We start from the raw sequence: 16326 nt of genomic DNA, 5'->3' as shown, positions 1-16326 counted from the left end.
TCAAACTCACAAAGATCCACCCCCACCTCACCCCACCCCACCCCACTCTACCCCGCCTCTCCAGTGCTGGGATTAAAGGCATGAGCCACCACATCTGGCAAGTTGCTCAATCTTTTTTTTTTTTTTTTTTTTTGGTTTTTTGAGACAGGGTTTCTCTGTGTAGCTTTGCGCCTTTCCTGGATCTCGCTCTGTAGACCAGGCTGGCCTCGAACTCACAGAGATCCGCCTGGCTCTGCCTCCCGAGTGCTGGGATTAAAGGCGTGAGCCACCACCGCCCGGCAAGTTGCTCAATCTTGAAGGCCATCTTGTACCTGTCTTGGGTCTCCTGAGACGGCCCTGTCCAGGGTTCTACCCTATGTGCATAAGGTTTTCTCTCTCTCTCTCTTTCTCTCTCTCTCTCTCTCTCTCTCTCTCTCTCTCTCTCTCTCTCTCTCTCTCTCTCTGTGTGTGTGTGTATGAGATTTGGGTATTTTGGTGTACATATGTGTACAGATGCAAATGTGCACTTTTTGCATGTGGAGGTCAGAGGGTGTCCCATGTCAGTCCTCAGATACATCCCACATTTTGCTTGAGACAGGACTTCTCTTGGTTCTGGAATTTATGGCATAGTCCTGGATGGCTGTCCTGCAAGCTTCCAGGGATCCACTTGTCTCCACTTTCCATATCACCATCACTGAGATTTACATGCACACACTTTTTGTGTGGATACTGGGGATCTGACCTCAGGTCCTTACGGCATTAGGTAAGCGCTTTGTGGGCGGAGCTGTCCCTCCAGCTCTGTTCCTCCGGTTTCTTTAAAGTATTTCTTTTACTTGCAACCAAAAAAAGCAGGTTGACTGGAGCAATGATCTCGTCTTCTTTGTAATCACATGACACCCCTGCAAATTGCACACCTCCTTGTCACTCTGTTCTGCCTATCCTTGCAGACATCCTCCTGTGATTAGGACCTCGTTCCCACCCTAGTGGCCTGGAATGACGAACGAACTTTCCGGTCCATGAGGGGCTGGAGCGGGCGGTAGTTGTTTACCATCACCTCTTCTTCCTCACCATGTCCAGAAAACAAGAGTGTGCGGAACGCTGACAGCTGGAATAGGGAGCAGCCAGAGTGAGCCGATGCCAGCATGGCAGGAGCCAGGTGTCCCCCATGCCTTGTGCAGTCCCCCCCCAACTGAATCAGGGGTGCCCATGACCCCCCCCCCCCCCAGAACACAGTATAATGGACCAGTGACTCCAGAAGATTCATTAGAGGCACTGTAGCTGCCACTCTGTTGGGACTGGAGAGCCCACAGACATGACAGAGTCCCACTAGCCCCACAGAAAGGCCCCACCGAAGGGTACTGAGGCCTAGCCAACAGCCAGCACCAACTTGTCAGCCACTGAGTGGGCCACTTAGGTAGGGAAGGAGCTCTCTGGGCCTATGCCATGATGTACCTTTTTCTGCTAATGTGTACATTTACAACCCCCATCCTCCATTGAACTCCTGTGGCAAGATGGGCAAGAACTCAGGTCCAAGTTTGCATCACTTTTGTTCTTACATGGACTTTCCCAGGCACAGCCTGGCTGGGCTGTTTAACTAAAGTGTCATCAGGACAATGATCACACCTGGACCTCAAGGAATATGATGTATGCTAGCCCCATCAACACCCCATGTGTGGTCACGGGGCCTATACTCAATGACTCTCATGCAAATGGAAAAATCCTTCTAGCAGTTCAGGAACATCTAAAATATGCCAGTGGGGCTAGGGAGGTGGTTCAATCCTTAAAGTGCTTGCCTTGAGTTCCAGCCTCAGGATGCATGTAAAAAAGGCTGCCATGATGGCGTGCTCATGTAATCCCAGGGTTGGGGAGGCAGAGCCAGGGCCTGATCCTGAGGCTAGTCAGCCAGCCTAGCCTAATGGATGAGTTTCAGGCCAATGCACCCTGTCTCAAAACACAAGGTGAATGATATCTAAGGAAGGACACCAGAGGTTGACTTTACTCCACATAATAGATGTGCCAGAGAATGGAGTCTGGTAATGCCCCGCCACGAAATCTTGATGAAGATGCAGGTAAAAATGGCCTCCTTTGGGACTGTGACTCAACTGCAGTGCTCACCTGGCTTGGGGCCACCTCAATGGGCATCTTCTGGATAATCCAGGTGACTGATTCAGCCAGTGGCGGGGTGGTGAGGGAGCCAGGGTAGGTCCAGTAATCCCGGCAGGCAGGCAGCAGACAAGAAGGGTCAAAAGGGCCCACGTCCACCTGTGTACCCTGAGAATAAGAATCACAGCCCTGTTAGGGGTCCAGCACAAGGAGGCCAGGGAGGAGCCAAGTGCCTCTCCATCTTACCACATGCATGGCCACCAAGCATGCTGAATAATGGCTTATACCGCCACCATTGTCATATGTGGAATCAGAAGGAAAATGTGACTCTTCTTTACAAGAAAAGGACTCCTACCAAATGGCTATGTTTCTCTTTAAAATTATACCTCCATATATATATGGAGCATTTTTTTTTGCCATTTTCAAGTGTGCAGTTTGAGGGTGTTAAAGACATTCACGTCATGCTGTCATCACCCACATTTATCTCCAGCACTTTCTCTGCCTCATTAAACACTGACTCCCATTCTTCCCTGACCCCTGAAAACCACAGTCTTCTTTCTGGCTCTGAACCTGCAGACCCATGGAAGTCCATGTGTCTCTTTCATGTAGCCCTGGATAGCCTCGAACTCACAGAGATCTGGGACTAAAGGCCTGTACCTGCATAACTGGCTTTGCAGTGGTCTTCGCACGGAGCTTATGTCAGCGAGCAGTGTGTCCTCGGGGTCCACCCACGGCACAGCAAGGGTTAGAACAGTCGTTCTTCCTTCCTTCCTTTTTTCTTTCTGTTTTATTTGTTTGTTATGTTTTTGTTTTGTGGGTTTGTTTGTTTGTTTGTTTGTTTGTTTGTTTTTTGAGACAGAGTTTCTCTATGTAGTCCTGGCTATCCTGAAACTCACTGTGTGCATCAGGCTGGCCTTGAACTCAGAGATCCACTTGCCTCTGCCCCTAATCTGAGTGCTGGGGTTAAAGAAGTGTAACAACACCTGGCTGAAACAGGTTCTTATGTAGCCAAGGTGTCCTCAAAATCTCTGTGTCACAGATGTGAAATACACAGAGAGTCTGGATCCTAAAAACAAAAATCTCTATGTCACACAAGGATAATTCTGAACTCCTGATCCTCCTGCCAACACCTCCTGAGTGCTGAGATTACCGATGGGAGCCGGGATGTTCTGTGTGTCCTTCTGTGTTTTGGCCAGATGAAAAGCATCCACCACGTGGCTAGCCTGTGTTTCATTTGCATTCACCCAGGTTGGACACTTGGCCTGCTTCCCCCTTCTGGTTATCTTAAATAGTACTTCCTGAATGGGATGGGGTGGGTGCTGTTTGCTTCAGGGCGACTTTCAGTTCTCAGGGTCCATACCCATACATAAGATTGCTGGGTCAGATGGACTTTTTTTTTTTTTATTTAAGGACCCCAAAACATGTGTTTTCAACAGTGGCTGCATTGACAAATCTTACAGTTTTAAAACAACTGCCTGTCTCTCTGAAGCAGCCTGACCCTAAAACTGTGCATGCTGCAGGACCCTCCCCCACCCCAGTCCTCATGTTCTTCTCTCCCACAGGGAGCAGGTGGGACCAAGGGCCCCACAGCTGCTCCTGACATATGGCTCAAGCTCTCTGCCTTCCTCTTAAGACAGCTGGAGTCAGCCTGGCCTCCGCCTCAGGCCGTGTTCACAGTTCATGTTTGCTTGCTTCCTGGGTTTCATAAAGCCTTTCTGAGCTCCCATGGGATGTCACTGTCCGTTTGCTCATTCATGCGTGCGTGCATTCATTTACAAGTGTTTGTCTGAGGCAACAGAGAGCCTAACTTTGCCTCAGGTGTCGACGATACAGAGGCAGGAAAGTGGAAGGAACGCCTCCCTTTTGTGGAGCCCACACAGAGTAAGAAGAGCATCAGCACTTCACACTGGGGACTTTGTGATGGAGAAAAAGAACAAATTAGGGGACAGGGTGAGATGGGAGGCAGTGGGTGTTTTGAAAGGCGTGGTCCCAGAGGCCTAATGGGGTGACATCTGAGGAAAGACACAAACAAAGAGTCTCTGTGGAATGTGTACACTGTTGCAAAGGTCCTGAGGCAGAAGCAGCCTGATGGACGTGAGGAACATCAGGAATGTGGTGTGGTCACAATTAGTGAATGAGGTACAAAACAAAGAGGGCTGGAGAGATGGCTGCTCAGTCAGTCACTCAGGATAGTGCTTGCGTTGCAAGGCAAGCATGAGGCCCTGAGTTCGAGCCTCAGAACATTCGTGAAAAAGCTGGGCAGGATGTTGTATGCGCACACAATCCCAGCACCGAGGAAGTGGAGACAAGCATCTTCCTGGGGCTCAATGTCCGGCCAGCCAGCCTCACCTGCTCTGTGAGCTTGAGGATGCTCAGAGACTCTGCCTCCAAAGCTAAGGTGGGCGGCACCTGAGGAGCAACACCCGAGGCCTCCACATACACATGCATACACACAAAGTCAGTATCAACATAAAGAGGTGACAGAGGCGGGAAGCCTGCCCAGACGGACACCTTGCCTCAGCCTGGACTGGGGATCCCCAGAAAAATCTACCTTGGCAGCAGGAGTGGCGCCTGCTCACTGCCTGGATGTTGCTCATCATATTAGGATATCACCACTCAAGGGTGCAGAGACTGAGGTCCCTCTTTCCCATGAGCCTCCACAGCCTAGTGGTCCCCAGAGTCCTCAAGCAAGCAGGCCCAGGACAGCGACCCCCACATTGGTGAGGGCGAGAGACAGAGAAGACAGAGAAAATGAACCCCGTCAAGACCCTTGGACAGAAATATTGAGTACTATGCAGGGTACCCGGGACTGCTGATTAGTAAGTCCCTAGCTCTAGGGTCCAGGGAGACCCCAAACCCCAGCAAGCCCATCTAACCTGAGTCAGGACATTGTATTCTTGGCTATGGAACCACAGGGGAGTAGTCCAGAGCTGCAGGGATGGACCTACTGAGCAGATGAGCAACAGAGCTGGGATTTGAGCCCAAGGCCACCTGACCTTCACCTCCTCCCTCCCCCTCCCATCCTCCCCAGAGTCACCATGCTTCAAGCGTTTTAAAGTCTGACAGGCTCCTGAAGGTAGGAGCACTCTCAGAGTCCATTATAGACAGCTCTGAGTTCAGTGATGCTGCTTGAGACATCCCATCATGTGCCACAGCCCCCCGCCCCGCCCCCACCCCCCACCCCCCCATCGCAATAGTGGATGAGCCTGTGTAAGCCGTCAGCTGAGGCCTGGGCCCAACCCGTTTCCTAAAGACTGACACTGTGCCTGCCTCACTTCAGTCAGGACAACAAGGCCCTCATGCATCCACTCTCAATATCCAAATTTCATAAATAGGGAAATTGGGTTCTGAGAGATTGAGTCCCTTGCTCAAAGCCACACGGTTTCCTGGCAGATCAAGGGCCTTGGACCTAGGACATCTTGACGGAGGATCTCCAGCGCACACCCCAAACCTCTAGAAGTCCTAAGCTTGCAGACAGAGAGCCACGGACAAGGGGTCCTCAAGTGTCTCCTACTCCTTGGCCTGAGGAGCTCTCCACGGCTGGGTATATTTTAAAGTCCCTTTATGTCCTAGAGTTAGTGGGTTATTTTCAGGGGACTGGCGTGATTTGGGTCAGAACTGAGTCCCAGATCCCGGGCCTTCCCTGTGGTCAGCCTGTGGGGAAAAGTAGCTCCAGAACCTTCCAAGGAAGGAAAACAGACCCCTGAGTAAACAACACTCCCAGCCAGCTTCTTTCTCTCCCACCCCGTGGGAGGCAAAGGCCAGCTGGGAAAACATGCCGCCTTCCAGCTTGGTTCTGGCTGTAGGCCAGCAAGGAAGAGGGCGAGGAGCTGGGCGCCCAGTGCCTCGGCCTTGAGGTGTTCCTGGACGGGTGGACAGAACAGGGGGGCAGGGGATCTGTCTCCATCCCAAGGGGCATCTGGACCTCAACATCAAGAGGAGGCAAGGAGCAGATCAAACACTCCTGTGAGCTTTGAGGAAGGCGTGGCCACCCTTCCCTGCAGGGCAGCTCTCACCATTGTTAAGACAGGTGGAAGCCTCCTCTGTCCCCATGTCCCCATGTCCCCATGTCTAATGGCCACCTTGCTTCCTTTTGCCTCAGAATTCTTTGTTGTGGTGCTGAATAAATAAACCTATCTCTTTGGAATTTCCATTTTTCCATCAAAGTCCCTTCTGGGTTGGTCTTAAAGAAAAGTGACACCATTACTCTGCCATTTTCTCAAGACGGGCTAACAAACCAAGGTATACAAAGAATGCCCAGCCACCTTCAGAGTGACCCGGGGCCCTGCCACCAGCCTGGGCGGTGCCCAGGCTGCCTCCCTCTCCACGGGTCTGCTCTGTCCGTGGTCTCAGTTAAACTCTTTCTCAAGTGTGTGCTGGTGGTGCACTGGCCTGTGTTTGCACACCCAGCCGGTAGACACTTTGGTCTGTTTTAACAGACGTTATCACTACTGGACATCATGCCTGAGCAAAACAAGAACAAATACGAGTTCAAACTCTTCCACAGGTTTCTGGGATTACCGGGGTGGTTGGTCTCGGGAAACCCCACGGAGTTCAGCACCCTTGTCTCACTGAGGGGGAAATGGGCAGGAATATGCAGAGAGCACATCACTCCTTCTCCTGAGACAGGATTTCAAGTATCCCAAGGGTGACCTTGAACTTCTAATCTTTCTGCTTCCACCTCCCAATATTGTAGCTGTCTCTTGCCATACCCAGTTTATGTCGGTGCTGGGGATTGAACCCAGGGTTCCATGCATGCTCAGCGAGCTCTCTACCTACTGAGCTACATCTGAGTCTTCTTTCTTGTTTGTTTTTAAAGACTCTCATCCTGTAACCAAGGCTAGCCTGGAACTCATTATGTAGTGGAGGCTGGCTTTGAACTTTTGGCAATGTTCTTGCCTCGGCCTTCTCAAGTGCTGGAATTATAGGCATATGCTCAGAGGGAAAGCTGAATTCAGCCTGTGACAAGAGCCTGAGGACCGGCCTTTCCCGTCTCTTTTTAGAGCCAGAGCCTCACGCCCTCTGCCAAACTCTTGGACTTTTCCCCAGTAAGTCGTTGCTCTGGTAACTTGGGTGCCCGCTTTGCTGGTTTTATGCTTCTTACCTTGTGTTTCACTTCCGGCAAGACATCCACCAGCCTCTGCAAAGCCTCATGCTTGGCCCCGAGCTGCACAGCACAGACATGTGAGCGTTAGCCTAGGAGGCAGCAGACAGTAAAAACGCACCTTGCTTCCAGGTGACAGTGTGCAAAAGGCCACTCTTTGTTGTTTGTTTGTTTTTTTTTTTCCACATAACATTTTTATTGGTTCTCTGGGAGTTTCACATCATGCACCCTGAACACAATCCCTTCCCAGTCCTTTCATGTGTGCCCCCACTTGTGACCTCCCCCCAAACAAGTATAATAATGATAATAATAATGTCCATTTTGTGTTATCTATACACTCACTGGAGCATGATCAAATTCTCAGTGGCCTGCCCTTAAATAGGACTGAATCCTTCCCTCCCACACCTCCTCCAGAAGCCATCAACTGTGGAGACCTACTCTTCAGCATCTCCATCACACTTTTTAAGAGTTCTCTTTGGGGGTTTGGGGATTTAGCTCAGTGGTAGAGTGCTTGCCTAGCAAGCACAAGGCCCTGGGTTTGGTCCTCAGCTCCGGGAAAGAAAAAAAAAAAAGAGTTCTCTTTGGTGGCTTACTATCTAGGCTGTTACTTTGGGATGTGGGCGGTGGGGGTGGGGTTGTCACAGAAGCCTTCCATGTCCCTCCCTACAAAAGGCCATTCTGATGACCAAACCCAGCCATGCTCAGTGGGAGAGTCCTCATGGCCAGCAGATGTTACCTTCAGAAACACTCCGATCACCGCCAGCCCATTCTCCCCCACGGTGGCTTCCTTGTAATTTTCATATTTCATGGAATTCCAGTGAACCAAATGGAGCTGAAACAGAGTGGACAAAGAATGTTAATGTGTCCTAGTGTAGCAGAAACAGCAGTCACGCCACTCTGTCCAGCACACCCTCGGGTCACGTCAATGTCGTATCAGTACACAAAGTGCTGGTGGCCAGAGTCCTTGGAGCTCCCCAAACACAGGTGGCAAGAGCTTCGCAGTACCGAAGGGAGCGAGGGAGAAGACTGTTGCTATAGTTTCTCTTCCTCTGGCTGTGAAACAACACCCCAACAAAAGCAACTGAAAGGAGAAAGAGTTTATTTCAGTTCATGATTCAAGGTTACTGTCCACTGTGGTGGAGAAGTTAAGGCAGGGGGAGCTTGAGGCAGCTGGCCACATCATGTCCACAATCAGAAGAGAGGATCAGTGAATGCATTTTTATCATTTTATCACCTCTTCTCCACTTACACCATCCAGACCAGCCCCCGGGGCATATTCTCATGCATACTCCATGAGAGTTGTGGTGGTTTGAATGAGAATGTCCACCATGGGCTATGTATTTGAACACTTGATCCCCAGTGGGTGGCGCTGTTTGGGGAGGTTTAAGAGAGTGGCCTTCTCTGGATATGGAAGACAGTTGTTTGGCTGGAACTGTTTGGAGGGCACCCAGGCAGGGGGATCGGGATCTGTCCCTGGTCTATGGGCAGGCTTCTGGGAATCTGGTGCCTGCGGTCTGATGCCTTGCACGGCCTTTGTGCAGTCGGAAGGGGCTTGGACCTGCCTAGGCTCAGTGTGCGGGGCTCTGCTGACTCCCCATGGGAGACCTCCATTTGGGGGATGTGGGGATGCGGGGTGGCTCGGGAAAGAGGGCTGGGGACTGTGGGGGAGGGAGGAAGGGGATCTGTGGATGGTATGTGGAGTGAGTAGAAAATTTCTTAATAAAGAAAAAAAATAAAAAAGAGGGAGTGTGGCCTTGTTGATGGAGGTGTGTCATTGGAGGAGGACTGTGAGAGTTGAAAGACGTTTCCAATTTGCTCTTGCTGCTTCATGCTTGTGTTTAAAGATGTGCGCTCTCATCAGAAGCTCATTTTTTAGTAAAAGGGGGACCTGTAGGGTCCTGGCCCCATTTTGGGTAACTGTTGCCTTGCTTGCCTTGCTAACCTTGACCTTGATATCCTCCCTATGCTAATTCCCTGGCAGGTTCCACCCTCCTAAATGCTTAAGGGAAGTTCCTTGTCTGTGTATCCTGCATAATGGGCGTTAACAGCTTAGATGCAAGATTGTAAAACATCATAGTGAACTTCTGCCCTCTGGGGTTCTCCCATTGTGCTGTAAACCTGTATTTAAGACCTCTTCCCTCCTTCAATAAACAGCATTGGCATTAAATTAATTAATTAATTAATTTAAAAAAATGTGTGCTCTTGGTTTCTGTTCCCGTGGCCATGCCTGCCTCTTGCTATCATGATGGATGTACCCTTCTGTAACCATAGCCCAAATAAGGCCTTCCTTTTATAATTGCCTTGGTCATGGTGGGTTTTTGTTTTGTTTTGTATGTTATTGTTTTTTTGAGACAGGATTTCTCTGTTTTAGCCCTGGCTGTCTTAGAACTTGCTCTGGAGACCGGGTTGGCCTTGAACTCAGAGATCTGCCTGCTTCTGCCTCTAGAATACTGGGATTAAAGGTGTGCACCACCACTGCCTGGTGGTCACGGTGCTTTATACAGCAACAGAAAAGTAACGAAGACAGAAGTCTTCTCATATCAATGAGCATACTAAAACCAATCCCCTGTCTGTCAACTCAACAGTTATCAGTAGCCATCACAAGTGTTTTGAGTTGGCAGGACAGAAGTGAGCAGTTTGATCATCTGTACCTATGAGTCACTTGGAACAAGAGTCATCAGATAAGACACAGGACTGTCAGCGTTGAACAATTTCTCAGAGAGGTAAGTCCTCAATACGCATCTGGCACCTGACCTTGAACTCTGCCTTGTCTTTATTTTGTAATTCTTCCATTTCCTCCATGTGGGATTATGGACCTCACAGGGTGGTTGATGTATTTGCAAGATGATGGGAACGGACGAAGAGGAGGGAGTGAGGAAGGAGGGAGGTAGCCCTGTCATCTGGTAATCATGGGCCCTGGCTGGGAACTGTAGTGATAAGACTGTAGCTTCACCTAGGGGAGTCTGGGTATGTGTCCAATTGTCCCTTCTCACCCACGGCTTCTACATCCATTGAACCAAAGACAGACAAACTATTCGGAATAAAAATGCTGTCTGTGCTGTTCTTGATTTTCTTGAAATGAAACAAATAGCAACAGCATGTGGCACTCACAGTGTGCTAGTGACCTGGAGATGAGGACAGAGGTATCAGAAAAATGTGTGTGGGTTCCATACAAATATGATAGCTTTATCAGAAGGCATTCCAGAGGCCCTTGGATACAGCAGGGGGCACCTATGTCCCCTAAGCACAGGGCTGTGGTAGAAGCATTTGTAAGTGTACCCAACCATGAGTCCTCAGGGACAAGGACCAGCAAGCCCTTAGCATCATGGTCAGCAAGTTCTGCCTGTTGCCATCCTGGATTCCATTAGAAGCTCTGGGTCCTCACTCCCAGGAAGCATGGATGCTCCTGGTCTGGGATCTGGGATCTAGGACCAGCAGGGTAGACTTGCCCTGTCTACTTAGGACCTCCTAGAACGCAGCTCCAGGTCTCAGAGATGGAGCCCTCGTTTCCACCAGACCTCCTGGCTAAGGGTCTTAATATGTAGACCCCTGGCCTCCATTTGTACCAGGCCGGCCTTCCTTCCTCCTTTCTCACCTCCACGTGGTCACAGGAAGTGTCTGGGTAGGGCTCAAGATCTCTCATCTTAATTAGCTACGTTTCAACCACAGGGGCCTTCAGTAAACACATCTGTGCACAAAACAAGGCCCCAGCTAGAGAACTGTGAGGAAGGATTGCTACTGGATGAGGAGAGACACCGTGCGCCCTCTAGTGGCAATGTCTGCCAGATCAGAATGAACAAGAACTGGGCTTCATCTGTGGCTTTGGCTAGACTCTGGTTCACTTCTACAACCAGAAGATGGTGAAATGGAAAGCCAAAATGTTGAGTGTATACCCAGGCTGGTGGAAGAAGGCGGGGGCTGGGGGACAGAGAAGAGGGGGCAGTGTGGGCAGCACCTAGAGAGGAGCGGGTAGATGGGGGACTGACAACGTGAATATGGCAAATCGGCCATTCCAGAGAGAAACCTCATGGTTTATGATCACATGGGTCTCTCCATTTTTCTTTGTATTGGGAATTTTCCATGATTTTTTTTTTGTTGGGAGGTTTCCAGGCACTGCCACAACTTCAGATCCAATGCCTAAGGCTCTTTTGCTTAATTTTCTGTGGTGACCCCACTCCGGGATGTTGAAGAAATGGCCTTTGAGAAGATGCTCTCTGGCTGGGGTTATGGCTCAAGGATGGGTTTCATCCCCAGCTCTGCAGAGGAGGAAGAGCAAGAGAAGAAGGAGGTGGAGGGATAAAGGGAGGAGGAGAAAGGGGAGGATGAGGAGGAAGAGGAGGGAGTAGAGGAAGGAGAGAAGAGACCCTACTGTGGAGGTTTTCATTCTAGGTGGACATGAGGCCCCTGGTCCTTAAGTGCAGCGAGCCCACCACTGAGGACTATGAATTTCAGTGAGCTACATGACTTCCCAGAGCCTCTAGCTCCTCTGGCAGCAGAGCACCTAGAGCACCTACAGCACCCGCCCTGCGCCCCAGGACAAGGCGGCAACGGTTAAGTGGGTCAAGCTGCTCTATTGTTCTAAGTGGCACATGGGAAGCCTCAGGTCCCTGGAAATCCTTTGGGTCTGGGAACTTGGTGTGTGTGTGTGTGTGTGTGTGTGTGTGTGTGTGTGTGTGTGTGTTGGGGGGGGGCGGTGCCAGTCACCCTGTGGGAGGCCTGACATAGAAAGCACCCGTATGTGTGCTGTTTCACGGCGTTTACGAACCTCAGCCGGGTATGCGCGACCATCCACCATGTGCTCCGAGCCCCACTCATTCGTCGCTCCCCAGTGGAAGTGAAACTGCTTCAGCCTGTAGTGATTTTCCAGTGGCCCACCGCTGATCCCTGGAAATAAGAGAAGGGACACTTGTGCCTGGGCTATGTGTGGGTTCAACATTGCCTACGTGTGTGTGTGGGGGGGGGGCAGGGACAGTGACGGACACATTCTATGCCCAAGGGATGGTTGCACTGCTGAAACAGGGAGGTCTGTGAAAGGTGGACCTGGCCTGAGTTTGGTCACCTCCCTCGAGAGGGATGCCTGCTGCAGCAGGTTCCCAGTAAACTCTAGGATAGGTGAAGACCAAGTCAGAGCACAGCCACTAGATGGCAGTAAGGATCTCGAGTCCCTGCAAGTGACCCTGCACGAAGACATAGGCAGGGTGTCTGCTATGTGCTAATCCTACAAGGATTTCCAAGAGTTTCTTTTCTTCTGAGACAGGGTCTCATGTAACCCAGCCTGGCAGTGAACTCCATATGTAGCTGAGGATGACTTTGAACTTCTGATCCTCTCGCTTTTACCTCCTGAGTTCTGGGATTACAGGTGTGTATCCTTACACCTGGTTTTCTGCCATTTGGGGGATGGACAGAGACAAAGTCAACAGTCCAGTGTAGGGCTGGGAGCCCATTTAACAAGCTCCAGGTGACCAATCACACTTCTACCTGTTGGTGACACACACTTCCATTCAGTTTTCAGGCAGAAATCATGGAGCAATGCTGCTCCCTAGCTTTCTCTCAGGACCATGCTTAGCCAGCTTTCTTACACAGTCCAGGACCATCTGCCTGGGAAATGGAACCACCTACAGTGGGCTGGACCCTTCCACATCAGTTAACCATGGAAGACAATCCCCCTCAGACAGGACCACAGGCCAGTCTCTAATCCGAGCAATCCTACTGATACTCCTTTTTTAGGTGACTCTAGGTTGTGTCAAAAACTGGCCAGAACACTGAGCGGCAAATGGGGCCAATGCCATGTTGGTTGAATGATGCCATTGAGCACCGACTGCCACCAGCTGATGGGGTATGCTTGCTTTTCCCCGTGAAAACAACTTGTAGAGGGTAGCACTACACTACACTACACACGAGGGACAGAGGTAGCCTGTGTGTATGCCAGGGTCTGGACAGGCCCCGGGCCGGCACAATCTCACTATCTCCTTACTCCAAAACAAGATGGTCGCTCTAGAGTGCCATCAGTCCCATTCAGTTGTAAGAACTTGTGCTGTTATTACCTAACTCCAGATAAGAGGCTGGAGAGAGGGCTCAGCAGTTAAGAGCACTGGCTGCTCTTCTAGAAGACCAGGAGTTCAATGCCCAGCACCTACATGGCAGCTCACAATCATCTATAACTCCAGGTTTAGGGGATCTGATGCCCTCTTCCACCTCCATGGCCACCAGGCACACAAAAGGTGCATAGACACATATGTAGGCAATAACACCTGTATACATAAAATAAAATTTAAAAAAATATACAGGCAAGGGCCAAGACATAAAGAGATGGCTCAGTGGGTCAAGTGCTTGCTTTGCAAGCATTAGTATCTGGGTTTTAGTCAGGTAGAGTGGCACACGCCTTTAATCCTAGCACTCGGGAGGCAGAGGCCAGCCTGGTCTACAAAGTGAGCTCCAGGACAGCCAGGACTATTACACAGAGAAACCCTGTCTTGAAAAACCAAACCAAACCAAACCCACACATACACACACACACACACACACACACACACAGAGAGAGAGAGAGAGAGAGAGAGAGAGAGAGAGAGAGAGAGAGAGAGAACAAGGTAGATAGATCCTGAGGAATAACACCTGATACGAAGAAGTTACCCTCAGGCTTTACATGTACACACGTGAACGTGATACATATGCTGCTGAACTACAGCTGGAATTCTTAATACACAGAAACAGCCTTCTCCCCAGTGAATGACAGTCTGATCAGTGGGTACCAATTATACACTGGGTATTGAGGTTCTGGTCTGCAACGAAAGGGTCCAGGCTAAGGAAAATCTATGGTGGAGCTTGCATTTCAGGATCCTGTTTGGTTTTCTTGGGCTGCAAATGTGAAAGGGGCAGCTTTCACTGGAGGGCTGACGGCACGTTAAGGTCTCTAAAAGACGGTGATGATGGTGATGCCAAAGGATGAAGTCTGAACCCAGGAGCAGCCCCATGTCTGCCAGGCCTACACCAGCAACCTTTGTAGCAAAGTCACCCCCACCCTCCCTTCTTGGGGACAGGGATGATCAGGATATGGTCAGGTACAGAGAAAAAGGGTTCCAGGTTCCTGTCTTCCAGGTCCATCCTTGAGTACCTGGACTTGGGGGAGAGGACAGTCATCCCAGGCCCCATTAGGATAGAAAGGGCTCTGAGCTCTAATCACGGTCCTTTGATAGATGAAGTCTAAAGATCATCCTAGCCGAACTGGGGCCAAGCTCTGGCTCCACACTCTCCCTGATGACATCAGAAGATCATTTTGCAGAGTAGCCCCCATGGGGATCAAACAAGCTCACAGAAAAACATCCCCAAAGGCTGAAGCATACCAAATAAAAATAAGGGGCTGGGCGGTGGTGGCGCATGCCGGGTGGTGGTGGTGCATGCCTTTAATCCCAGCACTTGGGAGGCAGAGCCAGGTGGATCTCTGTGAGTTCGAGGCCAGCCTGGTCTACAAAGTGAGTTCCAGGAAAGGCGCAAAGCTACACAGAGAAACTCTGTCTCGAAAAACCAAAACAAACAAACAAATAAATAAATAAATAAATAAATAAATAAATAAATAAGGGAAGGCCAGGCGTGGTCAAGCACACATTTAATCTCAGCACTCTGGAGACAGAGGCCAGCAGAGCTCTATGAGTTCAAAGACAGCCTGGTCTATATAGCGAGTTCCAGGCTGGCCAGGGCTACGTAGTGACACCCTGTCTGGGAAAAAAGACAAGGGTATTTGAGGAGAGAGTACTTGTTGGACTGCCAAGGAAGTTCAGTGGAAAGGCGGGTGAGGTTTCAATGTCTCCCAGCAGAGCAAAGTAACCACGTGACTTGCACTGGACAGAAGAGGCTCCTGGGAAGCCAAGTCTTGGGAGAGAAGCCAGGCATCTGGGGATCTCTGGGATTCAGGGCTTGGAGCCTTTTGGGGCCAGGTGTACCATCATCATTCACAAATGTGCACACAGAGGAGCAGTCTTGAGCCCTTTCAAGTTGGAACAGAAATTTCTCACTGTGACAGTGTTTCCAAAATTAGCCCTGACAGCAGAGGCAGCCGCAGCGAAGCGGCAAGTGTGCTTATTTAAGGACTGGAAAGGCATCCTTAATAGCTCTTTCTGCTGTCTGGGTTTGCAGGCACATGGGTGGGTCTGCAGGTGCTGGGGCTCTAGCCGGAACCCGTCTCCCGATAGGATCCTGGCCTGCCCAGCTCCTCACTCCTTCCAGCTGTTTCCCCATTCAACAGCAGAGTTCCAGTAAGGATTGAGTCCCCTGGGAGACATACTGTCCAGCATGTAGGAAGCCTTCCAAGGAGACAGGACAATAGCCGTTTGCACGTGTGTTTGGGGTAAGACAGCTGGAAGCGAGTGTCCCTGGCCAAGTCTCCATGTCCCAGTATTTTGTTTTCTGGTCTCCAGCTCTTGTAGCTGTCCGTGGCGAACTCTCGGTGCACTGAGACTGAATGACAAGCTGTGTGCTGGACACTGTGTAGGGAACTGGGTATTTCCCAAGGGACTCTACAGGACTGGCTTGCTCTCCATGGTTTGCTCAGCCGGCTTTCTTCTGGAACTCAGGACCAACAGCCCAGGGTGTGGCCACGCCCACATCATCGATCAAGAAAGGGTACCAGGCCAATCTGGTGAAGGCATTTTCTCAATTGAGTTTCTCTCTTCCAAAAGGACTCTGGGTTATCAACCCAGAGATGACACAAAACTAACCAGCACGCAGAAACTTAGGAGTTAAGGCACCTCTTCCAGGTGACCTGTTGACCGAAGATCCTATTGAACCCTTCCACCATCGACTTTGGTTGCAGAGTTCAAAGCCAAGCACTGTTACTTTCCTTGGAGGCAAGGAACTTTGAGATAAGGATACAGAATCAGATAAAATGATGTATAACCGACTTTTCATAATGATAATACAGTGACTACTTTAAAGAAGAGGCAAGCCGAGTCTTGGGAAAGAGCCTTTTACTTGCCAACCTCAGCCCCTGAGACGGCCCGCAGCAAAGTTCGACCACTGAGGCCTGACCACCCATCACCCTGTGTTCTCTTACAGCAGGTACATCTGAGATAATGGAGATAAAATGCGGCGATTACATTAGCCAGGGTCAGACTCTCCAACTAAAGTAACGTTCAAGGCCAAGAGTG

General features: G+C 50.3%; 1 protein-coding gene across 1 annotated transcript in view; it reads right to left on the bottom strand.

Moving 5' to 3' along the window:
• Positions 1 to 848: 848 nt before the first annotated feature.
• Positions 849 to 16326, bottom strand: part of Ca5a (carbonic anhydrase 5A) — a 28824-nt gene continuing 13346 nt past the window's right edge. Inside the window, exons 3-7 of the mRNA XM_059262514.1 lie at positions 11952 to 12070; positions 7923 to 8018; positions 7187 to 7249; positions 2095 to 2250; positions 849 to 1084 (exon numbers count right to left, since the gene is read on the bottom strand). Coding sequence (XP_059118497.1) covers positions 941 to 1084; positions 2095 to 2250; positions 7187 to 7249; positions 7923 to 8018; positions 11952 to 12070 — 578 coding nt within the window. The 3' untranslated portion in view covers positions 849 to 940. The remainder of the gene's footprint in view (positions 1085 to 2094; positions 2251 to 7186; positions 7250 to 7922; positions 8019 to 11951; positions 12071 to 16326) is intronic.

This window comes from Peromyscus eremicus, chromosome 5 (genome assembly GCF_949786415.1).
Source record: "Peromyscus eremicus chromosome 5, PerEre_H2_v1, whole genome shotgun sequence".
NCBI lineage: Eukaryota > Metazoa > Chordata > Mammalia > Rodentia > Cricetidae > Peromyscus > Peromyscus eremicus.
Note: the sequence above shows the minus strand (reverse complement) of the source record. Positions and strands in the feature narration are given on the sequence as shown.